The sequence below is a fragment of the Mugil cephalus genome, chromosome 6 (assembly GCF_022458985.1).
Source record: "Mugil cephalus isolate CIBA_MC_2020 chromosome 6, CIBA_Mcephalus_1.1, whole genome shotgun sequence".
Classification (NCBI taxonomy): Eukaryota; Metazoa; Chordata; class Actinopteri; order Mugiliformes; family Mugilidae; genus Mugil; species Mugil cephalus.
In genome coordinates, this window is record NC_061775.1 from 3,646,654 (window position 1) to 3,673,832 (window position 27,179).

The 27,179-nt window shown below is 40.4% G+C and overlaps 1 protein-coding gene across 7 annotated transcripts in view; it reads left to right on the plus strand.

The window, feature by feature from the left end:
* Nucleotides 1–27,179, plus strand: part of LOC125009248 (voltage-dependent R-type calcium channel subunit alpha-1E) — a 97,668-nt gene that overhangs the window by 6,482 nt on the left and 64,007 nt on the right. For all 7 annotated transcript variants that reach the window (XM_047586996.1, XM_047586995.1, XM_047586999.1 and 4 more), the window contains exon 2: nucleotides 5,337–5,905. In XM_047586996.1, the coding sequence (XP_047442952.1) occupies nucleotides 5,370–5,905 (536 nt within the window). In that variant the 5' untranslated portion in view covers nucleotides 5,337–5,369. The remainder of the gene's footprint in view (nucleotides 1–5,336; nucleotides 5,906–27,179) is intronic.

A 27,179-nucleotide genomic window follows, 5' to 3' on the forward strand; every position in this document is an offset into this window, starting at 1 on the left:
TCAAGTTAAGTGCCCCAGTTCAGAATGTGCTGTAGGTTACACATACATAAAAAGCATACAGTGGTAGTGAAAATGGTATGTGTAGACAAACACACTGACCTTTATGTCAATCTATGATAGATAAAATGGCACTGATAATAACGACAGTGATGTGAAGAGTAGCCTTGTGCTTTTGCAAGAAAAAAAAATCAATGTTTACTGACATACTTTTTGCCAACTTCAATGTCTGTGTGAGCACTCATCTTTTAGAAGAATCCTGTTTGTCCTTCAGTCCTTTGAGAACCAAATTATGTTTTATTTCTTTCTAGTCTGTCAAATACAGACTGATGAAGAACTGATGAAGAGGTTTTGGTTGTTAAATAGTTTTTAGTCATTATGGATTATGGATTTAGTGCCTAATTTATTATGTTTTTGGTATGTTTTTCTGATCTGTTAATGTGCCATGCTCAGCTTACTGTCTGAACTCAGACATCGGAATATATCTTCTAATTGGGTTGGCATTCCTGTACAGCCAGTCTGAAAACATAATTTGCTAAATGGATTCAGTTAGCATCAGATCAGTGTGGGTTCTCCTGCATTTCTCAGACTGATCTCCCTCTGCCAGAAACTGCACAATGGAAGATTGTGTTGGTAAACAATATTTTCATATGTGTTCATTTACACTAGTCTTCTCTTTGTATCACTTTGGTGCACTAAAGCTGGCAAACAGAGGAAATTCAGGAGTACTTTGAGACCCAGGTGTTTTCTGTCTCTGTTGGAAGCCCTGCTCATTCATTAAGCAGCAACAATGAAAAGTGCTTTACCTATGGTCACATTACTCCATTTCCAGAACTGCAGCTTTGTCATTATGTACCATTTGCCCACAGAGAGTAGGAAGTTGAAAGTGTCAGATGTAATGGCCATGGTTTGCTGGAAACCAGAAGAAAACCTTTAATAATATACTTAAGAACTCATTTTAATTTATTTATTTCTGGTCTGGTGGCACAGTGACTTGCTAGCACTGATGCCTCCAAGCAAGAAGGTCTGTGTTTGACCAAAGACATGCTCGTTAGTTTGATTGGTGATTCTAAACTGCCCAAAGGTGTGAGTATGAGTGCAAATGGTTGTTTGTTTGACTCTGTGTTTGCCCTGCAATGGACTGGTGACCTGTTCAGCGTGTACCCCGCCTCTCGCCCTAGTGAGGATCAGCGGCCTATTAGGGCCCATGCACAGCCCTGTGTACTCAATAATTATGCATAAACTTAACTAATATATATTCATACTAATGAATCAGAGCTAAACCAACGATATTTTAATTTTAATAATTTCAATACCCTCCTTGGCCCCTTCTCAAAAATGGTTTAGTCTACGGTTGTTATTCTTCCTCTTGTGAATTAAGTAAGCGCGAGCAACTCCAGCAGGCAGTGAGGAAAATCAATTAAGATGATGGCCTCAAAAAACACAAATCTGAACAACAGAACAGACTTTAGGGTGAGGCCAGGAGTAGGAGCAGCAGAGCATCAGAGCCTAGCTGTCATCGGGTGAGAGGTGGGTTATCTGGATACCTTGCCAGCTCATTGTAGAGCGTTCCTAGTGTAGCTAACTGAATGTTACTAATTTGAAGGCTATCTAAAGCAGTCTGTATGTTTCACACATATTATCTTTGTCCACAGTGCCCAGTTAAGCATAAGTACCCACTCAGTTACAAGGCTGCATTTAATTGTAATATGACACATTCAAGTTCTACTCAGTAATTATGAGCATCAGGTGAGGGTCATTTACTTTATCATGATGTTTTCAAATGAAGCCTTGTAAAATTTTGTGATTGGTGTGACATTTGAATAGCCTAAATACAAAAAAAAAGTTAAATAAAGTAAAAGACAATTTAGAATTTTGGACAGTTTACACTGACATTGGGATGGTATTAATATTTTTTTTTACCAGGGTTACATTACTCAAAAGAGCTTGCCCTCCACATACAATGGCAAAATGTAGCTGTCTGTCTAGAGTAATGGTACACAGAAGCCCGTTTAGATTTTGTGTATTCCAAGGCTAGGTTAGTTCTTCATCAGTTTTTCCATGAAACATAATATTAAATGTTTACAAAATGAAACATATAATGGAACAATAAACATCTAAGCTCTGCTGCTCCAGAATCAGCAGTGGCCGCTTCGTCTGAGGCCACGTTCACATGTAGCAAAACAATCTTTTTTTCTCCGATTTTCCTTCACTCCGTGTTGAGAATTTCTCCGTAAAGGTGAATCCATTACGAAACCACATTTAGTTGTAGAAAGGCTTTAATACTTATCCCGTGGCGATGTTTCTGCTACAAAACTCAGCAAAAAAAGAACAATGCGCATGCGTATACAAACCTGATACAAACATACAGTCCGGATTACAGTCTGTAATCCTTTTTAGCTCATCGTAGCGGCAAAGCAACAGTATATACTGCCCTAGCCACCCAACAGGGTCAATATCTGATGCAGCATCGTCACAAGCCTGTAGTCCACCATTGATGTTGTTGTTGTTATGAGACGTCAGGCTTTCACACGTAAAAAAAGTAATCTGGATTCGTGTAAGCATGGCCTGAGTTTGACCCAGCAGCAGACCCTCACCCCCAGTGCTTATGTATGCTATAGCATGCAAATAAGAAAAATGTGAATAAGACAACTAATAATACACAAGTTACATAATAATACTTCGACTTATTGTTGAGTGGTAAATCCTAAAAAAGAAAAACGGGGAAAAAAATAAACATCATAATACACAGTTGTAAAAAATATTGCAGTGAGAAGTAAAAAATTGGGTAATTTGTTCCCTCAGCCCTTGTTTGGGAGTTCTCACTACTTGTTGTCCACCATGATCTCGAATATGGACTGTATAAATATGGACAAGGTCTCACCACTTCCTCTGATTGGCCAAACTGATGCTATTTTCCTTGGCATATTTTGCGAGTTTTGAGCCAGAGTCTTTGCATTATGGTCCGAGAGTAGAGCCACGCAGAGCTGCGATATCAATGACCTGACTACACCTCCACCAGACTCACTTGCTCTGCCATGCCACCAATGTTGGAGTGTACACTGTACTTATTTTTCTTTCTTTCTTTCTTTTTTAAAACTCTCACTGCTTTATGGAGCAGTTGGCATGGCAACTGGTGATCGGCATTATGTCACATCCTGTTTCGATAGTGACAAATAACTAACTAAAGCTACACCAAAAAATCGCCACTTGAACATGCATCAACATTATAGTACCTACGTAAAATGACATAAACTCTCCTTGAAAAAAGAAAATATTAGACGTGTGTTTTAGTGTTTTAATTTGGCCCAAGTTCCATGGAGGTAGCGGAGGTTATGACCTATACAGCAGCCAGTCACCAGAGGGAGCTCTACGTGCTTTGGCTTCACTTTTGAGGAGCTGTCCCAGCATCCATGTTTACAGTCTATGGTCTCGACACATCAACTGGGCAGAACTTTTTTCTTGTGTGGTGTCTGGTTGCTGTTCTGTGATTGTTCAGTTCAGTTCATTGGAAGCGAGTGTAGTTAATGCGGAAATGCTAGCGGCCCAGTAATGCGCAGTAATCCAACGGACACGGTCGTCCAAATGACTGGTCAACAACTGAAAAATAATAAAAATAATGCCTCTCCTTGTCCATCACTCACAATGCTTTGCGGGTGTGACTTATGCTGTCAGCGTGCAGTGACAGTAGTCTGTATTGAAGTGGGCCATACGACTGTAAACGAAAGATGTTATAATATAGAGTATAATGTAGGGCTATAGCACAAACAACATTAATAGGAGCACCGACTGTCACCAGTTTGTTCCATTAACTTTAATGAGCAGAGTCAGTCATCCTCGACTCCGGAAAAGAGTCATTAATATGCTGTTTGTTTGTTTGTTTTTTGGTATAATTAATTTGTGTTATTATAAAAATTCACGTAAATTTTTGCCTCATTCATTTTTTAAATCTAATCATTGCTGCTTTATTTGTGTCCCAGTAAAGTCAGGAAAGTCAATAAAGAACATCTTATGATATCAGCTTTTGCTGTGCTACTTCTCATCCTGAGGATTCAGCTTATTTAGGAGGCTTTATTCTCTCACAAGATATTAACAAATCACACTGTGTTAATTCAGCTCATAGGAAATTTTTAATATGCGGAGGCCCCTTGGAGTTGAGGAGGGGCGGGTGCCTTCATCATCAACTCAAGAGTGTTTCTGATCATGAGTGTCTCATTCATAGCTGTGTATGCACTTATTGACAGCAGACAAATTAATTACCTTGAAGGTGTTTAAGCAGTGTCATTGATCTTAAACTGATGTGCAAAACAGTTGAACAGCACTGCTTTCCCTCAGCCCTCTTATCAGCTTTGTGCAATACCACATCCTGTTTTTACTACTCCATATCTTAACCACACACGTTATTTAGAAGCTGTAGAGGGGCTGTAAAACCAGAAATATATCATTCTGGTAACTGAAATTGTGGTGATGGCTCTAGCGGGTGCAGCAAAGAGGCTTTTGCGGAATTTTAGGAAATAAAGTGTATGATGAGCCGCTCTTGTTTAGCACATGCCGCAAAACAGACTAGTCTTCAATGTGCCTAATTGTAAAGGAGAAGATGGGTTGTTAAAATTCCTCTCCCGCCCATCCTTCCCTTTACTTAATTGCACAATTAAGCACAGCACTGACAGTTTGATTTGATTATTTGTTTTGAGGGAAGCATTAGAGCTTATCTAATTGGTTCTGATGCATGGAGGAATGGTGATATTTGAAAGTGCCGAGGATGGTGAGAGCTATTGGTGACTGGCAAATTGCCTCAGAGGGTTAGCTGAACAAATTCATAGTTACACAGTAGCTGGATGTCTTCAGGCTTTTGTTCATGCAAGAACCAATCCAAAATTGTCTGTCAGCAAGTACACCAATACTTATCTATATAGGGATTTATGTTGCTATTTGTTGGAAATTACCCATACTACCATTTTTTTCCTTTCTTTTCTTTTCTTTTCTTTTCTTTTCTTTTCTTTTCTTTTCTTTTCTTTTCTTTTCTTTTCTTTTCTTTTCTTTTCTTTTCTTTTCTTTTTTTACATTATTTCATAAGTCTGGCCAAATAGAAAATGTATCTGTTTGTGATTGTGATGATAATAGCACATCAGAATAATGACATATACTGACATTCAAAGTGTGCCAAACCTTTAGCAGACATTCCTATTTGTTTGTATTCCAGTCTGTGCCGCCACTGAATAACAGATTCAGGCAATTGATTTATTTGATGTCAGTTAAGCTTAAATAATGTGTCTCTCACATTTTCTTTTGCTGTCTTACACCTTTCATCTCTTCTCTTTTCCCTTTCCTTCCTGCAGCACTATGCTGAGATCTTGGACCGCCTTCCCACCATGCTGGAACTGCGCTCCTGTTCGGTCAGCTCTCAGTCTCTGACAGAGGACCACAATGCTTTGGGGCTACCGAGAGGCCCAGGAGGGCCAGACTGTCCAGTGGGTGGTTTGGGTCTTGGCATGGGGACGATGTGTGGTAGCAGCACCCCCAGGCACCACCTCCTTCACCCATCTCCATCAGACTGTGAAAGCTGGCAGAAACATCGTGCAGGAAAGGGTGAAGGGTCAAACCAGTATTCTGAGTCTCACTCCCTCCTGCAGCCCCAAAGTGTGTCAACCAGCTACGACACCCTCTACCTCTCAAACATGCCAGGACACGCTGGCCCTCTACACCCAACCCGTCTGGGCCTCTCTCTCGATGTGACCTCGACTTTTGATGCTGGAGTTGGGATGGTGGCGGTGGATGGAGATTTGGCGGTCAGTCCTAATGTGATCAAGAGACGCCGTGGAGGCTTGATTGAGCAGAGGGACATTGTCAAAGCCCACCAGGCTCACAAGATACAGAGCACACCACAAGCACGTCGCAAGGAGTGGGAGTAAGTAGGCATTCCTACAGAAATATATAGCTATATTACCCTAGACCAGGGGTCTTCAATTTTTTTTAGGTCAAGGACTCCCAAACTGATGGAGAGATTAAGTACGGACCCCCTACCTACTATATGTGTTCTATATTAAACTCGGCATTATTATCATTTTGCATTTAATATTAAGCTAATGAAATACTACACAGGTTCAAATATTAATTTTTTTATTTTATTTTTCAGCGTTCATTCTGCCTTGTGATTGGCTCAGCAGCAATAGGGGTGGGGCCTACTGAGTATAGGAGGCGTAGATTGACAGGTCTAGTGTTGGACTCTGTGTGAAACAGTGCACTGTTGAGACAGCTCCTGTATCTCTGAATGAGTGAAGTGTTGACTTCCCCCACTCTGGCTGATGATGTCATCCACTGTAACACGAATATTCCGTGCAATACACACACATCATAAACTCAAAATTGCTCCAAAAATAATCATGGTCATTGAACAGTACTTGATCAAAAACTATATGACCTATCAAAAGCTGACCTATCAGCTATTTCATAGCTGTAGGGGCCAGTGCCTTGGAGCGTTGCCCTGCGGCCCTAATTACCACTCGTTACTGCCAAGGAATGCAGAATACCATCTCTGAATGCACAACACATCAAACTATGAAGAAGATAGGCTACTGCAGCAGAAGACCACACCAGGTGCCACTCCTGTCAGCTAAGAACAGGAACCACAATCGGACAATGGAAAAACGTTGCCTGGTCTGACAAGTCTCCATTTCAGCTGCGGCATTTGGACGGCAGGGTCAGAATTTGGCATAAAAAACATGAAAGCATGGATCCATCCTGCCTTGTATCAGTGGTTCAGGCTGGTGGTATGATGGTGTGGGGGATATTTTCTTGGCACACTTTGGGCCCCTTAGTACAAACTGAGCATGGTTTAAATGTCTCAGTCTACCTGAGTATTGTTGCTGACCATGTCCACGTCCCTTTATGACCACAGTGTACCATCTTTTGACGGCTACTTCCAGCATGTTAATGCATCATGTCACAAAGCTCATAACATCTCAAATTGGTCTCTTGAACATGACAATGAGTTCACTTTACTCCAATGGCCTCCACAGTCACAGATCTCAATCCAATATTTCACCTTTAGGATGTGGTGGAACAAGAGACTCGCATCATAGATGTGCAGCCGACAAATCTGCAGCAACTGTGTGATGCTGTCATGTCAATATGGACCCAAATCTCTGAGGAATGTATGACATAAAGAATTGTTGAAAGTATGACATGAAGAATTAAGGCAGTTCTGAAGGCAAAAGGAAGGGTGTCCAACATTTTACTAGCAAGGTGTACCTAATAAAGTGGCTGGTGAGTGTATATTTAGACAGGAAACTGGTCTAAAACTGGTGCAATGTCTGGCTTTGTTAAGGCAACATTTTATTTGTGTTATCCAGCAGATATTATTTACCACAAGGTGAATATGCACCAAAAAATTAATCAAATTCTGTTTTTATATCTGTTGCTATATTGCAAATTCTCTGGGCATTCAAATTCAATTGTAATAAGACCTAAAAAAATATATTTGCACATCAAAATTAGGACCAGCAATACCACGTTATGTCAACTTAGCTCGGCACTAAGAATAGAAACAGGGCCAAGTCTATCTTTGTCAAATATAGCCAGCACTGCCTCTTGTTTTATACCTCAGACATTAGAATCATATTGTTCTCATCTAACATTCTGTCAGAAAGTTAAAAATTACCCAAATGTTTCTCTGCATCTGTGTGAGAGAGAGATCCAAGTACTCATTCACATGCTCATACCACGTGCATGTGTGTGAATGTATTTACTGGTTTCCTGCCCTGCAGAGATGTGGAATTTGAGGCTGATTATAGCACTGACGCCCCTCTGTTTCTCTGCTGAAGGTGGGGCTTCACCTCTAGTGCCAGTGGCACCCTGTGTGCACCCCTCATAGCTTCTTCACCACAGGTACAGGATGCCATATCTTATCCTGAGCTATGTCTGGAGCTAAAACACAGAGGAGAAGATGACGAACAATGAACATGAGGACAAGATGAGGAGGAATAAGACACTTCAGAGGAAAATGTGAATTAGTAGTAGGAGCAGTTTTGAATGACAATATCCTCTGCTTTCATTTGCATTATCCATGTGACAATACTATGGAAGTGGGTGATTACTGGATCACTAGGCCTGTAGAGATGCTTGGCTATGACTAATATAATTACTGCAATGCCACATGACAGATCTATACTTCTACTGTTGAGAGGACAATGAACAGAGTAAGTCAGGATGGATTAGAACCATAAACATCCACCTCTCAGGGCCACTTAGTGTTGAACCCTCAGCTACCTGACAGGAGGATGGTGGATTAGAGGTTGCACCTGAGCCAATGTGTGCACCTGCTTTTGTTTTCCAAGGGAAATAGGGCTGGAGAAATCAAGCTGGAGCAGATATTATTAAAAATAAAAGCTTTAGATTATACCCACTTCTCATGACTTATTTAGTTCACTTCATCCTATAGTAATATTAACAAATACTCTACTACTAGATTGCTTAGAAATGTGGATATTCATCGTGAATTATCTCTGCAATTGTGGTGACCTCCTGATCTGTTAAACAGTGTCAGCATTCAATTCAATTCAATTCAATTCAATTCAATTCAATTCAATTCAATTCAATTCAATTCAATTCAATTCAAAATTGCAGTAACAATACAAATTGTCTCAAGACAGCCTGAAACCTCCAGAGCCTCCTGAGGACAATGGTGGCGAGGAAAAACTCCCTTTTAACAGGAAGAAACCTTGAGCAGAACCCAGCTCACATGGTGGGACGTATCTGCCAGCCAACAGAGAAAATAGAGAGAAAAGAAGAGCAAGAGAAACAAGATAAACAAGCTTCTGTCACAAATACTTATATATAGAGCTGAAGGAAACACGTAGAATCTAATAATACAACATATGCTGATGGCTTTGACTTTGACCTATAGTTTTGATCATGGATTCTTAAAAATGAATGGCCCTGAAATTTACTGTGAAACTTGCTACCAGAGGTAGGTTCTTTAAGTCATAAACATCATTATCATCATCTTCTAAATAACTGTCATAAATTGTACTGAATACATCCATGTTCCCCAGACAATCAGTGTCCAGTCTGGACACAATATTGCCCACTCTTCTTGCACAAGCCTGTACAAAACTGTTTGTTGTATACAAGAGAAGAACTGGTGCATGATCCTGATCCCCGGAAGATGAATAATCTTGTGTAATTGACATTAATTTGCTCAGTGAGTTTGTGCTCCCAGAGGAAGAATTCTTTTGGGTCTTGTGTTAGCAGCAACTAGTCTGTAGAGTCATGCTGAGGTTGGACAGAACATTCCTGTACCTCTGACAAAATATTCAGTGTAGTTTTTCTCTGTACCCTTTTTACTGAGAAAAATATAATGAGTTCAACCTGACTGTCTCTGTCTTCTGAAAGCTTTATCTTGTCCTGCTTTTAGTAGGGGGTTTAAACATGCGTTGTGATTTTGTGTCTTTAGATGCCTGTGTGTATGTGTGTACATTTGTAGCGTTTGCTATGTGGCAGTCTGGATAACAACATCCTTTCGGAAGTGCTTGATGAAATAGCAGTACTTATGGTTGGCATTAACATGGCCCTAATGACAGTCATCAGACCAAATGAATCTGTCATTTTGACTAAATGAGGAGTAGATGTTGGTCACAAATAAAGCAGAGCATTAAAATACCTTAGTGTCTGTTTGACATTTGCGTTGTTTGTGTTTAGTGTGTGTGATAGAGGAAAAAGGTTGTGTAGGAAAACATAATTTAGGAAATAGTCAGATCCACAACTTTTTGATTTTTACTGATGCGCCAGTTCATCATCTTCTTTTGTCATTTCTTTCTTCTTCTTTTTTTTTTTTTTTTTTTTACCGATTTCACAAATAAATTAGCCTGGTGAACAGTATTTAGTATCTTTGGAAATATTTAACAATACAAGACAAAGCTAGTCAGCTTGGACAGTTGTGACCTTGGTTTTTGTCATTCAGATGCCTAAAATGATCATTTTAGTGCAGTTGATTCCAACCTGTTTAAGCCATCCAGACAGGGTTCTGGGAATAATTGGAGGATGTTCTACAAAAATATAACATATTTTGAATGCTTTCTTTCACAAGTTTTGTAAATGAGTTCAGAGGGGAAACCACTCATAACATAACAACACTCAAACATTTGCAAGTCGTGTCTTTCTGGGTATTAATTCACATTGTTATTGAAAATGTGCTATTGTAGTAATGATGAATGCCTTTCACTTCGAGGAGGTTTTGCTTTTGGCTATGCTGGCTCACTACCATGGCTTCCCCCATACACCTTATGGAACTGAACTATCATTACGACACCTGTCCCCACTGTAACAACAACAAAATGTGAAAAAGCTACGTTGGATAAATTAACAATATTCAATTACTGAATATAGTGAAGTGTGAGCCAGTGTAAGGTAAAGTGCATCAGTATTGTACCACGAGTGGTCAAGGCAGAACTGAAGCGTCAGGGTCTCATGCTACTTGGTGCAAAAGGAGGTCTAATTTCCAGAATGTTCTTACTGAAGTGAAGAAGAGAATAATAAAAGAAGAGCTGCTGGCTGTGTTGGAGTCATGGTTAAATTAAATGCTGCAAGTCAAATTTTCAAGGCAGTTAGAGCTGTTAAACTAATGGCACCATATGTTTAGTCCACGAGTCATTAAGCTGAACTGGAAAATCTGTCCGGGGCAGGCTTCTCAAAGAGAGGGGCCAGGCTTTATGGCATCAGCAAAAGTCCAGTTTCCAAATGACAGCACCTCGGATACTGGAAGTAGAACTAATGTGGACCTTTGAATGAGTTCCTTGATTTGCTTTGATTTCTACTGTAGTGGGTCTAATGTCACGTGTATTTCTGTGTTCGCCGTCTTTCTTTTTCTCTGATCAACTCTTCTGTCTAGGGCTCTTGTGTGCTGCTCTGGTGGCACATATTTACAGTAAAAGGATGCAGGATGAATGAGATTGAAGTGGTTGAGTGAGCGATGATACAATAGCAGTGTGTCACAGACTCTGGACGACTGATTTGGACAGTAATTACTGAAGCATCGTTGTGGTGAGGGGAGATTTCAACAAAGAATAAATGGTCGTTCCTTTTTCCTGTACTTAGCTATCTCAAAATGAAATGTGTAGACATCAGCGAAGATCTCTTTCTCTCTTAAGTGTTTTCCTGAATGGAATGAAAGCATTGTTTCATTTGCTAACTTGGCAATGGACCAAGATGATGATGCGAGCTGCAATGAGCTACAGGACATTCATTAAAACATTTTGTAAATGGACCCATTCCAAAGAATTCATTATGATAGCAGGGCAAACAACAGCTGAGTCCTCGCAGTTCAAGCAGAAATTACAGACAGCGTGCTGCTCTCACATTTCGGCATCACATCAGGGTTGAGAGTGTTGTTTTCCTAGAGAAAATTTGACACCACGTTTTGAGTTTAAGCTATCATAGTTTTACATTTGTCCCCAAATTGATTACTCTGCAGTAAACACAGAAACAACACAGCAACATTTTTATACATGACCCAACACACTTTCCCTGCGAGATCATAGATGCATGGCTCGTGAATGCACACACATGCACACACACACACACATAGAGACACACTCACAAAGCTGCACCCTGAAGATGTATTGAGGGACGTCAAATCAGCAATTCATGTAATACTTCACAGTTGATGCATTCTGGAAATGCTGCAGTCCTCTGTGGTAACAGATGAAAGATGAAGACAGCCATGCATCATTATTGCTGTAGTGTGTGTTTATCTCTGTTTGTGTCATAAGTGGTTATCTGTGCAGGGATGTGTCTCATTCATGTTGGCACTGTTCTTGGTAGAGGCGTTTACAGACTCGGATAAATTCTGTGGGCTCCACATTTCTTCTGATCACAGTCTGATTTGAGCGCATGGACCATGTCTTTCTGATCTTTTAGATGAAGTGGGAATGTATACTGACTATATATAGTCTGTGTATATATATATAAAGGTATCGCCTTTGTACATGGCATACATTTTGTATTCTTTTTTGCAGTCTGGCTCCTTGCATGCTATGTATGGTGTTTGTCAGCAGCCAAGCGTCATCACAGATTAACCTCCGCCTATTGTGGCCACCAGTCATCCCTCGAAGCGAACAGCTTCTTGATTTTTGGCAAGAAACAAATAGACACTTTTCCCTTAAGCCCCTTTTACATTGAGTGAAAAATCTGGGTCGACGTTTTTCGCTCGACGTCAATTTTACTGGCTCGGCCGATCGCGGCTTCAATGTGAACAGGAATGCCAGTCGACCCGGGTTTTTTGCTCTGAAGTTGATGCATCTGTTTTCAAAAAACAATTTAAATGTGTTGTTACACGTTAATGGAGGCACATGGGTGAATTAGTGCACAGCGAAATTGCACCAATCGGGGAATACATGTGCAACTGTGTTTGTATCCCACACTTTTTGAACGATCATGGCAACGCTCTGCATCCAAGGAGAAGAGGAGATTTGGTGGGACACAGTAATTTACTCTAATATCAGCAGCATTATTCAGGTCATCAGCAAACTGAAAGTGATAGAAAACTAAACCATGCCTCCCATCATTACCTACAATGTACACAATAACGTATGAGGTAGGAAAAAACAGGCACGCAGCTCTCACAGTGGGAGGTCCAACCCTGGACTTCTGGTGATGGGAAAGCGCACCAAAGGCGCGTCGACCTGGGTCAACCCAGGATTTTCGATGTGAAAGTGGTAATACTGGGACAACTGTCTGTGCATGTAATGTAAACATTCTGCCTCCAGCAAGACCTGTCCGTCCTACATCCTGGTGGTGAGCAGTCTCTCACTGCTCACCACTGGACACTTTAAAATATGTTGTCTGTTCTGGTTTTGTTTGCAAAGAAACAGAAAGGAGTATGCTAACAAAACAGTAAAAGCAGCCATAGCTGCAGCAGTGAAAAGATGTGAAAAGTGAAGAGATACTTCACTTGTTCATCTACATTGCCACTGTATATGTGAAGTGTAGTTATGACTGTTCATGTGTACATTTAAATTGTTTTATTAAGTACTCATATTCATGCTTAGTGTTGATGAGTACCCACTATATGTACATGGACTTGGTTGGGTCAGAGAAATTAAGGCAATAATTAGTCAGTGAAACACTGGTATCACCTCTGGTTTTAGTCTGTTTGCATCGTTCAAGTGTTTGTATTCCCACAAAGCATTAGCTGTGACAGAGCATCTGCACTGCTGCCCTCGGAGGCTCTCACACATCAGTATATTCTAAATCTGCTGAGGTATGAATCAGACTGACACTCAGAAGGCACGGATTTACAAAGTCCAGCACTTAGCAGACAAGTCTATCTGCTGCTCATTTGCACATTCTGCGTTCACAGTTGTCTCTCAATGCCTCATTGTGCCTCATTGTCTCAGTGTGTCACTGACAGGACAGCAAACTGTGAAATCTAAATTCTCATCATTTTCACTATATATGTTTAAAGGACCTTTAACCTGGTTATACTAATGCCACATTTAGTTTGCTTTCCACTCCCTGATTGTCCTTAGCATCAATATAACCTCAACCCAGAGCTGAGTCTCAGGTCAGTGAAGCAGTTGTGTAAAGGTCATCCGATCTCCCTCCGTCAGGATTTTACTCTTTCAGATTTGACAGTTTATTAGGCCTGAACCTTCCTAATTGCATCAGCACACAACTGAGAGAGAATCTGTGGCTCCCTGTATCGGTCTCCTCCTTCTCCTTCATTATTGTCTCCCTGTCAGTGTCAGATAGACACTCGGCACAGTGTAAATGTCAGAGCTGTTTGTCATAAGTGAATTATTAATGATGACATGCTGAAAAGCCATTTTCTTCACTACAAAACCATGTGTCTGTCAAACAATATGCAGAATAGAGAAGGCGGTGTTATTGAGAGAGAATGTGCGTCGAGAGAAAACTGCCGGAACATTTCCACAGTAATGTTTTCATTTCGTTCAAGCTGGCATGTTTTATGATAAGGACTTATTTGCTAGCACTCTTATTAGAGCTTCTCATTACGTGACAAAACAATGTACCGCAGCGTTCCTTCTCTCACTCACCCTCCCTGTTGTGTTTCCTCTTTGTATGGCAGAATGTTGCAAACTGACAGCGCTGATGACCATCACCGAGATGGAGATAGATCTTGAGGTTCTAAGATGTGTGATCTGTCAGTGGGTGATGGTGTCTGACGTTGACTAAACTTTGCTCTTGGGTTAAAACGAAGGCAGTGCAGTAATGAAAAAGAGTTTGGCGGACAGAACCAGATACTAGAGTGGTGTCAACGTTCTTGAATGAATATTTAGAGTAAGTGTTTTTCTGTTAATATTAAGTCTTTAACAGCTAACATGTTGATGTATAGCTGGATTATTATTGACTATATAAGGTCAACCTAAGGTCAAAGGTCATAGAGGTCATTATTGTAATTTCAACCATATACAGCAGGTGCAGTACACAGTGAGACATAGTATATAGACGAGAGAACATTCCTCCAGGACCATGGAGTTACATGAAGACATAGGAATAAGATAATACACAACAGTGCAAACGGACAGTATTAACAGTACAAAGAATAAGAGTGCAATACAGACAATACAAAACACTTGGGAGACAATGCACTTACACAATATCAGAGAGCAGTGCCAATTAATGGGCAGGCTAATGAGTTAAGGTGATTGTAAACATTTGACTGATTGGCAGCATATTGTGTACAAAAGATGCATGCAAGATGTATGTAAAGAGATGAATATAGATTAACAAGACTGAAGATATTGTGAGTGAGTGCATTTATTGAGTGCAAGAGTCTGATGACTTCAGGGAAAAAACTGTTACACAGCCTGGTTGTGTGGGCATGAATGCACCGGTTCCCTTTTCTCAGATGGAAGGAGAGCCAGAGTGTGTGTGTGAGGGGTGTGTGTGGTCATCCATAATGCTGTTGACTTTGCAGATGCAGCGTGTAAATGTTTATAATGGTAAAGTACTCTTGTAGTTGGTGATGACCTGGATTGCCTGCCACATGTGGTGGGTCTCTAGATGACATCAGCAATGACTCAAGACAGTTCAGTCTGCTGTTCTTAAGGCCTCCTTGTCACCTGGTCTAAAAGCACAGCCACCCCAAGCTTCTGGTTGGACTGTGTGTCATTAATGCACTTCCTAATGTAACCACTCATACTGTGTACTACTCCAAGTTGGTAGTTTCACCCTCAGTTTGCATCCTCCCTAAACATATCTCAAAACAGCCCTGAAGAACAGAGATAGCTCTTGCTGGTCAGATGTTAATGTCCTTCAGATTCATATTTAGAGCATCTGATGAGTCACCTATACACTGAAATTAGTACTGCGAGCAGTTAGGAGCGAAGTACATATATAATAATTTGTGACAATGAGTCCTTTTCTATGTACATACTGAACCCTCTTTTACATGGTTCTACAGTAGCCCAGAATGAACAAACCGCTGACTCTCAAGAAGGGCATTTTGTGTAAAGTAAAACTGACGCCCACCTTTTTAGTTTTTAGTTATGGGCCAGTCTATTGTCACACACTGATGGATGGCAATAAACCTTTGTACATTCTGGCATAACTGATGCTAGAGTTTTACTCAGACTGAAGAGCTTGCTCTTTTTTTCAAAGTGAGGAACTGTATGTTTTTTGTTGTGTGTTTTCATTTGTCTATCAACTGCCTCCAGTAGATGACAACAGGCTCTCCAAGCTGTTGTCTACACAGAAACCCTTCTTAACTGCAACTCATCATAACAAGCTTCAACAGAATCAAGCTCCAGCGGAGTTACACTAACATTAGTCGGTGACTTACAATTTATGTCACCACTCCCGCCACCCCCTGGTAGCAACAGCTGCTTCCACCTGACCCAGAAAATCTTTCAGCTACAAGGGACAATATTGTACCAAATGAAAAATGAAGAAAAGCTCTACTCTCTGGTCACCTGCGGCCCTGCCATCACCACAATAACTGCCAGAGACAGCTGGGTGCTAAACCCAAGGCTAGAGCCTGATAAGTACCACTACACACCAGAGTCCTACTAAATCCTACAAAATGATCCTTCAGCATCGCCATGACAGTGCATCCAACTGTTGCTAACATATTTCATTATGGAGATGCCCACACCCTTATGGATGTCCATTAAAACAACAAATGTTGACCACATGGGGACATTGCATATGTTTGGGGATTTGAAGGTAGAACCTATTAATTGTGAACCACAAAAGTATGTACATCATTAGGCAACATGTATATCTGCACCAAATTACAGTTCTTGAAGATTTTTTTATCTTTTTTTTTTTGCAAAAGTTGGACCAACAAACCAACCTGCATTGTTAGATCTCAGCATCATTACATGGCCTATATTTCCTCTTTCCTCAGAAGATCACCTGTGTGGCCCCATTCCTCGTTTCCCATTCTTTCCATATCACGTCCTTAAATATTACTACCATGCATCTTTGTTCTCCTGCTCTGCTTTGCCAACACTATCTACGGCCCCTGAGGGAGCTCCTGGTGAAATATGGCTTCTGGTCTTCCCATTCAACATCACATGACAGCTCCATGCTCTCTTATTTGCTACTGCACATTCAAACTCAGGTGAGCCCAGACGCAGAGTAGTATGTAGCTCTATGTTGGAATCCAAACGAGCATGGTTTCCAGGCACTACGCAGATCAACATTTATTTTCTGTTAATGATTAAAGAACAGTGATGTGCTGCTTACTTAATACAAATGGGAAAGTTAATGTTGGTTTAGTAGTATACTTAATACACACTCAATTGACATGTTAACTCTGTCTTCCATGAAGAATTATTTACTGGACAAATGTATTTTATTCCATTTGGCTACTGTGCAGATTTTGCTAAAAAAAAAAAAAAAGAAAAAAAAAAAAGCTCTTTGTGTTGACCTCCCACTCTGCCCTGTAATATTGAAACCATTTAGCACAGAAGGCGCTGTGACCTGTCAACCTGTGCCAGCAGTGCACGCTCGTGTGCACACACAAATAAACTGCTCTCGTAAAATGATGTTTGGGTAGAGTAGTGACACCTTTCACCCACCCTTTAATATAGAAACGGGCCTGCATGAGAGAGGAAGCGATGTGCCTCTCAAATGTTCTTGTTAATAGTCAGATTGTGAAATGTCAGTTTATGAATAAAAGACTCAATTAAATTATTTAGTGCAGGGGCAATCATTTTCTATTATGAATGTGTTCACATCATATTAAGAAATCATACTAACACTTCTTTTTCTTTCGGCAAAGTTATTATACTAAATACTAAACTTTGAGTTCTATTTAGGCTGATTATTAACAAAATTAACAACAAAGCTTCAAGACTTATTTTATATTCGTCTTTGGAAAGACTGTGTGTTGTGTGCATGCATGCTAAAAGTGTAGCGGCCATGCTTCTGTTGGCTTTGCTGCTGTTTGTAATGGGGGTTAGAGAGACTCCAGTGATATTCTCTGCCCTCTATGGTCTCTCTGTAAAATGTGGTCAGGATGGGGGGTGGAAAATGTGCTCTTATCAGCTTCTGTAGCAGGTGGGCTCCCCCAGTGTTCACTGTGGCAGTGTTTGAGAATCCAGACTGACTGAGTTCTCCCAGTCATAAAGTCCAGGATCCAGTTGTGGAGGAAGGTGTCCACCAGCAGACTCAGCTTTTCAATCAGGTGCTCAGGAATGACGGCGTTGAATACTGAGCTGAAGTCTACGTAAAGCATTTGTACATATATGTGTCCTTCTTGTCCAGCTGGGTGAGAGCCAGGTGGAGGGTCCATGCATGCTAAAAGTGTAGCGGCCATGTGCTTCATGACATTAAAGTCCTGACACTCTGAGCGGGATGAATGTGCGCCCTGTCATAGACCTTGAATTCGTTTATTCAAAGCTTCAGATTTAAATATCAAAGATGATCGTGCCGTGCTCTGAGAGTTCAATGCTGTTAGTAAAATACTGGAGCAAATAATACCTTTGTAGTGCAACAGGATTTCTTTCAGGCACTGATGCTTTCAAGCTAAATGGGCTTAGCAGGGAGGTTTAGCAGAAAGTAAATTGCCTTTTGGCCCTTATTTTAAGATTACAATTCAGTGAAGGGTTAGGTAAGTGTGTGGTCCGCATCAGTATCCACACATTAACCTTTGATTGAGATTAATATACAGGGAAACAAGCCATCTGAAGTGTATGTGTGAGAGATATTCATCATGTACATTCCCACCCAAAACCAGAGGGAGCCAAACGTTGCAGCTGCGTGACTTATGTTGCTCCGGGAGGGAGATTTGACAAATGGGGAGAAGGATGCTGGGTAAGCAAACTGAAAACGTCAATATCCGACTGACTGTGACCCCTACTGGAGCTCCTGAGAACTGCTCACTGGCCAGACTCATGCATGCATTCATGAGAAAAATGGATGGTGTTGTAAGTAAACAGAAGTAAACATTTGTTATTAATGCAAATACATTGAAAGCGGCCTCAATCCAGCCCCAGGCATCAACGAGGCACAGATTAAATTTGATTTTTCACACAGATGTGAAATGAGACAGTAAAAGTGACACATCAAATATCTGAAGTTTTAAAGTTCTTTTTCTGTAGCATTTGGCATACTGCAGCCCCATCTTGCATGCTGAAACATTGATGAAGCCAGGCAATGGCAGAAAATGCTAACACATTGAGAACTGATGAATCATTCTTCCATATTTTTCATCCCAAGCCAAAATTTGATTTGATCCTGCATGTGCTAAATTGCCATTCTGTGTCCCACTAGAGGGCTGTCATAATCCACAGTCGTGGTGATTCACTGCAGCTTCAGTTGAGCCTATCTGCACAGTATGTTTTCCAGATCAGAGCAGCTGCCACTTAAGAAGCCATTAGGTAAGGATGTGGGGATATATTGTCGTGTGGAGTGAAAAATCAAGACTACCCAATTTGCAACTGCCGGGATCCTTTCCTTTCCTTTCCTTTCCTTTCCTTTCCTTTCCTTTCCTTTCCTTTCCTTTCCTTTCCTTTCCTTTCCTTTCCTTTCCTTTCTCTCTCTCTCTCTCTCTCTCTCTCTCTCTCTCTCTCTCTCTCTCTCTCTCCCTCTCTTCAGCCAGCCCATATCCTATAACTAGCCTTCACATGCCCGTGGTAAATTTACAGCTGCCTGTTGACAGTATTGATCTGCGAGGCTGCCAGTTTGTTTATTAACACTTTTTTCATTCTCTCTAATTTTGAGCCACAAAGATATATGGACAAATGGATGGTTTAATTTGAAAAGTAAATGGCTGCAGCACCGAGTAGGGCAATTTATTATTCATAGATTTTTTTTTTATCAGCCCGCTAAATTCTTCCCTTTCATCGTATATTATGTTGAATTTCCGTCATCAACATTTAACTATTTTTTACGTCCTTGCAGAAGGATGTTGGAAGTGTGTGTACACCCTCATACACATTTCATGTGTAATGTGAGAATTGTTCCACAAGTACATCAACGCGTGACAAGGGAATTCAATTTTAGGGTTTTTATTCTGCAAACACGATTTTACCACTGCTCTCAAGCTACTTTCTGGGACATGTGAATGCTGACAATTGCTTCCAGAGAAAAAGTCCTGCATTTTTAAAGGTCTATGAATAAAATAAAATAAATGCCTTTACATCTATATACCTATATTTAAAGTCGTATCTTTATACAGTATAACACAAAGATGACTGAGCAGAAAGGATTCCTTTTTACTTGCCTTGGTGAAATATTTCACTTTACAGGGCTGTATTTGTATCATATCATTGCATTAACACAAATCACAGAAAATACCTGCTTTCATTATGAATAAGGGGTATACTGAGGTCAGTTTCTCTTACATAACTAACATCTTAAATGTTGAGCTAGATAGTAATGACCAGGTTGTCCACACAATCACGCTAAGCTAAACTGTTTTGCCAATACCACTAATTTTGCATTAACAATCCAGAGAGGACATCCGCTCCGTCTCTTAAATGTTGCAGTACCTCGACGTGTCACTAGATGGCAGTTACTGCTCAGCAATCTGAAGTTGTTCCACTACTGAGGAGATGCTTTTCACTGTATTCAAGAGGCACCTGGCTGCAGACCTCCACTGTGGGGCTGCTTCCGGTGCAGGTTATTCAAGACAAGGGTTGCGTAACATAAGTCATACTTTATGAGAAAGAAAGCAACATAGTAATGGTAATTGAGAAACTAATATTGACCTTTAAATGTATTGTTAGATATCATCCTAAAATGTCACCCACTTGCATTATGAGAAGCTATTTATATGTCATGGTAAGAAGAAAAGAAAATAAACAATAACCTTGCACTTGACATTCAGTTTACCTTGCACAATTGACTTACAATAGAGCATCTTCATTTAAAGCCCCCTGGTTGGCCAGAATTTTCGAACATTAGACCCTAGTCATTTTCAATATTTTTTGGCCCTGTGAAGTAATTGTATCATATTTTAATTAAGAGTTGATAAATAAATAAAAACATATTCCTCTGGAATGTAGTTTAAATATATAATTAAAGGTGAGTTCTTTGCCATTTTAGAGAATTGCAAGCTAAAATTGATTTGAAACCAAGCAACACTGTATAATGTGAATATTAAAATCATGATATGAGACGTTTCCGTGACAAAGACTGCATTGCAGTGTTATAATGTGCATCTCAACTTCAGTTTGGCCCCAAAATCTGTGCACCACAGCAGATTCAGTGCAGTGTGGTGCTTTAGAATTTATGAAAGGCAGCAGTCTCAGGTTATTGTCACAAAATCCTAAATGAATCACATCAGCTGGCTGTACAAATGTAGTGCACTGTTCAAGGCACAACTGTTGCCGTGGCCACTCCAAGCTGGTGGAAACCAGGTTAACAACATGCTTTTACACCGAGTTGTTCGCTTGGAGACAATGAGCATAACTCAGCTCCCCGTAGGGAGCGAGGATTTATATAGGTTATTCCATAAAATGTAGGGTTACCACGACAGATTTGCAGGGCGAGAACAGAGGGCATGTCAGTTCAGTTGCTAGGTAACAAGTAGGGGGAAGACAACAGTGGAAGGCAGAAATCTGGGTTGGGTGAAGAGGAAAGGGGGGAGAGAGCGTAAGACATCTGTAGAGACAGAGGAGGGTGGGAGAGTAAGACACAGACAGAGAGTGAGAAAGACAGGCGGAAAAATTATGCAGCAGGGTAAACGTGTTTCATCATATTTCCTTTGGGTGCTGATCAAGGCCAGGAAAGAAAGCAACAGTGCTGCTATTTCCATGCAGTGTTATTATACAGAGATGACTATTGATTCTGTCAAACCCACTTGTAATTATTCCTGTTTCTATGATCAAAAACGCTTCCCCAGTGTAAAGCCCCGAGATTTAAATGGTGCTTCTTGTAGTGCAGCGCATCATTAACGCACGCACACACACACACACACACACACACACACACACACACACACACACACACACAAACAGACACACAGGTCCTCTCATGTTCCAACCATTACCATCTCAATGAAGCTAAATATAGTCCAATCCCCCGGCCCCTTCATCTCCCCACATCAATAGGTCTGGCTTTGTCGTCTGCCGGTCTCTCTGTGTTTGCCCCAAGCTTTTCTGTGTCATGCTGAAATCTGGGCTCGGTCTGATGGCACACTGACCCAGCGTTATTTTGGGGGAACTTTTATTTCATTTGTGGTTTTGGAGATTTGATCTATACAGGACAGACGACGTGAGCACTTTCGATGCGTACAGCTGTTTTAAGGTGTTGTTGAGTCTGCGTGTGAAAACTGTGTAATTAATTACTTAAAAATATTACGTCATTAACTCAACACTAATGGCTTATACCGTGTGTCTGTGCACTGAAAACGCAGAAGGCATTCACTCTCACTTCCAAAATGTTTTCGTCCATATTAATTAGTTGATCAGAAATTCAGCTGCATACATCTGTGCAGACCAACTGTGCCGGTGCAATTTAACATTTACCACCAGCCCATCAGCCACACCCATGATGTAATGTATTTTGGTGTGATGGCAGAAGAGACGTCAGCTCAGCCTTCTCCAATGTTTTAGCACCTTCTGTGGTTCATTTAAGGTGCGTTTTATAGCTACAAGTGACACACTAACCTATAAGTTCAGCTTTATATGTGGTCTTATATCTTTTTAATCTGGTTCACTTCCCATTCTTTCATATGCGTTTTAGAAAGGATCAAGTAAATAACAGGAGGGAATGAAAGCCTTTATAATTGCTTATTTGACTGGCTGTTAAGTGTTAAAATCTCTGCAGAGCAGGTTCAAATTTACACAGATAGAAGAGTGGGATGTGGTGGCAGAAAAAAAAATTTAATCAACCAGTATTCTTCAGAGACACGAGCTGAGAATGAGAAGTAGCAGTAGCACAGAATAAATGAACACAATATTTGACTGTGTTAGAGCGGCGAACAAAGAGCAGACAGGGATTTATGACTCTGTGGTTATTAATCTTCAACCTGAAGTTAAATCTGATGTTCAATGAGCGGCTGCCTCACTGTGGCTATGGCGAGCGCACTCTCAGGACAGATGTAATGTGATGAGCAAATGTCATCTTGAAATTTTACTTCTGTCACCCCGCCCCAAAAATAAAGAAAAGAAAAAAACTGTCTCAGTTCGACAAAACAGAAAACATTCGTTTACTGTTTCCACTCTCTTTCCAAGACGTTTGAAGCTTGTTTTCATATCCTGAACACCCACTCTGATGCGCTGGAGAAACTGAAGAGTTTCTTTCCCCTACCACCACTTTGCCTTTTTAAAATACACTAATAAACACCAGTGGAAACTAATGCCTTCTAATATAACAGCACTGCATGAAATGCTCCTTTCATGACTGTTACAATGCACCAAATCTTAACATGATGAAGGTTATGATGTTCAGTTTATACTGCAATAGTGTAGGCAATGTGCTTATTCAACTTTACGATCATTTTGGAGGATGTAGTTTGTGGTGTTGTTAAATTGGACTGAATTTAAACACACAAACATTTCTGTTATTTAAGCCTTGCCCACTGACTAACACGGAGTTGTCAAAGCATTAAAGACGTGTGTCGGTGCAACACAACACTCAACAAAATACAAAGCACAGCCTCCAAAATGAAGACACATTTGAATCAACAGTTTATAAGCTTCATGAAGCTAAGATTTAGTGCAGGTCTTTTGTCCCTCAAGTGTGTTAGAAAAGGTTCCAAAGTTATTTTATACTATGTACACAAAGATGTTACATTTTTAAGATTATTTTCCGGCATAAAGCAGACACACAAAGATCAATTATTGGCCTTTCTGACACCACTCGTGGTTGTGTTCAGAGAAGCCTCCCTCGTGTTTGTGTGCTAACAACATTCCCCTTGACAAATGTCATGCTGTGCACTAAACAGCATAATTGCTATAAAATTCTGCCATGAGCTGATGATGTGTGTGATAATGTGGTGCTGATGCATTGGTGTTGGTCTGGTGGAAGGATGACGTCGCTGTAACACATGTTTCCATGCACAGGTGTCGTCGCAAATGTCTCTCTCCATTCACTTCCCAGGCTGCATGTGAAAGCTGCACAGCATTATCTCTTCACAGATGCCTTGTTGCTATAGAAACAGTTCCAGCAGTGACAGGTACGACATGGTTAGAAGCGAGGTTAGCCTGTCGAAAGTCACAGAAACTTCCAAGAGCAAACTTAAAACACACCCACAGAAGCATTTGGTTCAGTGATTCGGATTTTTTTTAAAAAGAGAGAAAGAACAGACTTCAAATAAGTTTACAAAATACTGCACGAATTTGATTTAAAATGTGCAATGACAATGGAATAAAAGAGTGTATAAAAAATAACTAAGCCCTTCAAGGACGTTGATTTCTCATGATTACACTGCCTGAGCGTGTTTTAATCATCTCTTTTATACCCTCACAGCTGAAGCCACTCCCACGGCTGTCATTAGCTGCCTTCTCCACGCTGATGAAAATGTGTTGACAAGTCCAACGCACACTCAGATTGTTACAGTCCACCTGCCTACAACTTATGTAGCATTCATTCTTTTCAGAATTCATACATTTTTTTTTTTTTACCCCTGAACTAAATACTCACAGAATTTCATTTTCAACTTTGAACCCGGTGAACTTTTTGTAGGACTAGAGATTCATTTTCAGTGGGGACCTTGTTTAACGTAATGTTCTTGTATAAATGCTCTAGTCTCATTTGTGTCTTGGACTAGTCTTCTGCACAGTGGATGTGTTTCTGTTTTCCACATTGATAGCATAGGATTGCAGTTGTCATAATGTTTTGGAATTTGATATTTTTAGCCGAGCACATACAGCTGCTCAGTGGTTCTTCTCTTTACATAAATGTGTCATCTCCTTACTCCTCTGCTCCAAATCTGTGTTGGTCTGACTCATAAACGTAAGGTGAATGCATGTGTCCTGAATTCAATCCATGGTTCCCTCAACATTTTCCTCAGTGTGTGTGCAAAACTAATTTATCTCTGAGACTATAATGACCAGGTTTTTGATACAAGTCTTGCAGGCGTCTCCGTTCACACATTCTATTATTGAATTTAACTCTTAGCTCCCACCTCAGTCCTGTGGCTGTAAGTCCCATTACCAGAGCAGCCGCTGTCAACCCGTTGTCATGAGCGCAGGTAACCTTGGTAACCCTGCGTTTCTGGTTGTTGTTTTTTTTTCTGTCCTATTTTTGCAAACTACACATTCCTTATTGCTAGACGATTTTCCAGCGGTGACAACATGCCAGCGATGCAAAGTTAGCTGTCAGTTCCCCAGAATATTTACCTTCTATAACTTCATTGTGGTTGAGCCATTTTATTTATTTACTTATTTTTTATTTGACCTGTCTATTTGTGATATGCACAACCAATGTAGTCAAAAACTTTCTCGGGCATTTCAGCCTTTACGGACAGTTTTTGTTTTTATAGTTCCTATAACTTGTCTGTGTGACAGCCTGCCACCTATATGAGAAATGTGTTTTCAGTCTTTTTGGATTTGGATAATTGGACAGAAAATGTGATTTTTTTCTCCCTTTTTTCATTTTATATTTGTCACTGTATTTAAAATCTAATTACAATGAAGCTACTCTTGGAAATGTTAACATACCCTTAAGCTTCACTAACCAACATTATCATCAGCATATTTTTAAACATTGTTAGCACTTTTTAATGGAGAATACTTTATGAAGTGTTTATATTCTCTAAGTGATTGCATTGGGGATAGTTTAGTGTATATTCAACCTCAACAATTTCAACAATTATTTTTCACTGAAGTTAGATTTTTTTTTCTTATCTTATTTTTATAGCACGTAGTGCTGATGCTTCACAGCAAAAAGGTCTGTGTGCAAATTCGACTGGGGCCTTCCTGTGTGGAGTTTGCATGTTCTCCTGCATAGGTTTTCTCCTCTGTCCGTAGGTGTGAGTGTGAGTGTGAATGTTTGTCTGTCTCTCTGTGTTAATCCTGTGATAGGCTGGTGACCTGTCCAGGGTGGGTGACATCTGATTGACCTATAAATCTGAATGGCCTCCTCCATTGAGCATTTTATAAAACAACAACAACAACAACAAAACACCAGTGACATAATAACCAGAGCAACAGTTTGTGGGGATGTAGTGGTCCCAGGCAGGAGAAGCAAGTTTAGTTTACTCCGTCTCAGCTTCTGTGACCTGGAAAACTCTACCATCACACATAAGACAGAGCACCACATACAAGTCCTTCAAGCATAACCTGAAAGCCCGTCTCATTAACAACCAAGTCTGTCAGCACTAACAGTCTCATGTCAGCCCTGTCTGTACGTACCTGTCTGTCTGCCATATTTGATCCCCTCTGTCTGCAGAATTGTATTGTGTAGTGTTGTGTGTTTGTTTTAGCAGGTTTTAAATGTTTCACTCATTAACTGCATGCTGTCAGCCGTTGCAAGGTGATGAGTGTTCCTTGTGCCCTAATGTCTTGTCTGTCATATAGCCTATCTGTGTTGGTTTTTTATGCACTCTATTTTATGTCTCAGGTTGCCTTTTAACATCTGGCCAGAGGCAGCAGATGAAAACTAACCTCTTGGCTAATTCTGGCTCATTTGCCATTTATTGTACATACAATATATCATTTGTTGATGTGTATTCTCCCTGACAAATATATCAATAAGTAAAATTATTAAATAAATAATGCATTGAGATAACGTCATTAAAGGAGCGGAAAACAGATTCATCCCGCTTGGAATTGAAACAATTGTAGGAATTCTGCAAAATAAACATGGTCAGCTCAAATGACAGCATTCAGGAGACGATGTAATAATTTTGAGAGGCCCATTACCAATACTGTGTGAGATGGTGTGCTGTTGGGGCAACTCCTGTAACTGAATGAGTGAAGGGCTAACGTCTTCTGCCTCCATTGATCCCTTTACTAAATTCATGTTAATGTGTATTTAAAGAAATTAAAATTTGTGGGGGAAAATTAAAAAAAAAAAAAAGTCTAATCAACCAAAGATTTTGCGACCCCCCTACAGTACCTCCACGAACCCCCTGCTGAAAACCTATGCATTATATATTTACCGTAACTTGAGATAGCTGAAAGTGAGTCACCTTTTAGCATGTGCTAATTTATGAACAAAAGTCACAGTTTGATTTGGTTTGTTTTAATTTGAGAACAAACTCAAGGCATCTCCTACCACAAAGAGACTCAAACCACTCTCGCCTCCTTTTTTCCAGGAAAAAAGCCACATCGCCCTTGCACCCTAATCATCCATCTTGCTAACACCTAATTACCATAATTCACCCCTCACCTCTCAGCCAAGAAAGCTGTGGCTGCTGTTGTACACTTTCATCCTGGCAGAAGCAATGAAATGTTATCACTTGCTTGCTGCCGCGCAGAGGAAGTGGCGGAAGGAATATTTTGATCACACAACAACCAAATACAAGTAGAATGTGACTTTTACCCCAAACTGTTTTTTGCCTCTTAACTTGAGGAAAGTGTTGCAGGGGAATTTGTCAGTGTCTTCTCAGCAGATGATTTGATGTCTGTTACAGTATGTGTTCTATTTTTAATGCCTGTAATGTGCTGGAGCACTAATGAGTTGGAGGCCACACACCATTGATCACTGCCTTCGTCATACCGCCATCACAAAATCCCCATCAGTGCTGGTGTCGTGTTCAAACACTCTCCTGTGGTTCATCTCCTCTTTGTCTTCTCTTTCCACCGCATTCAGTTCAGTTT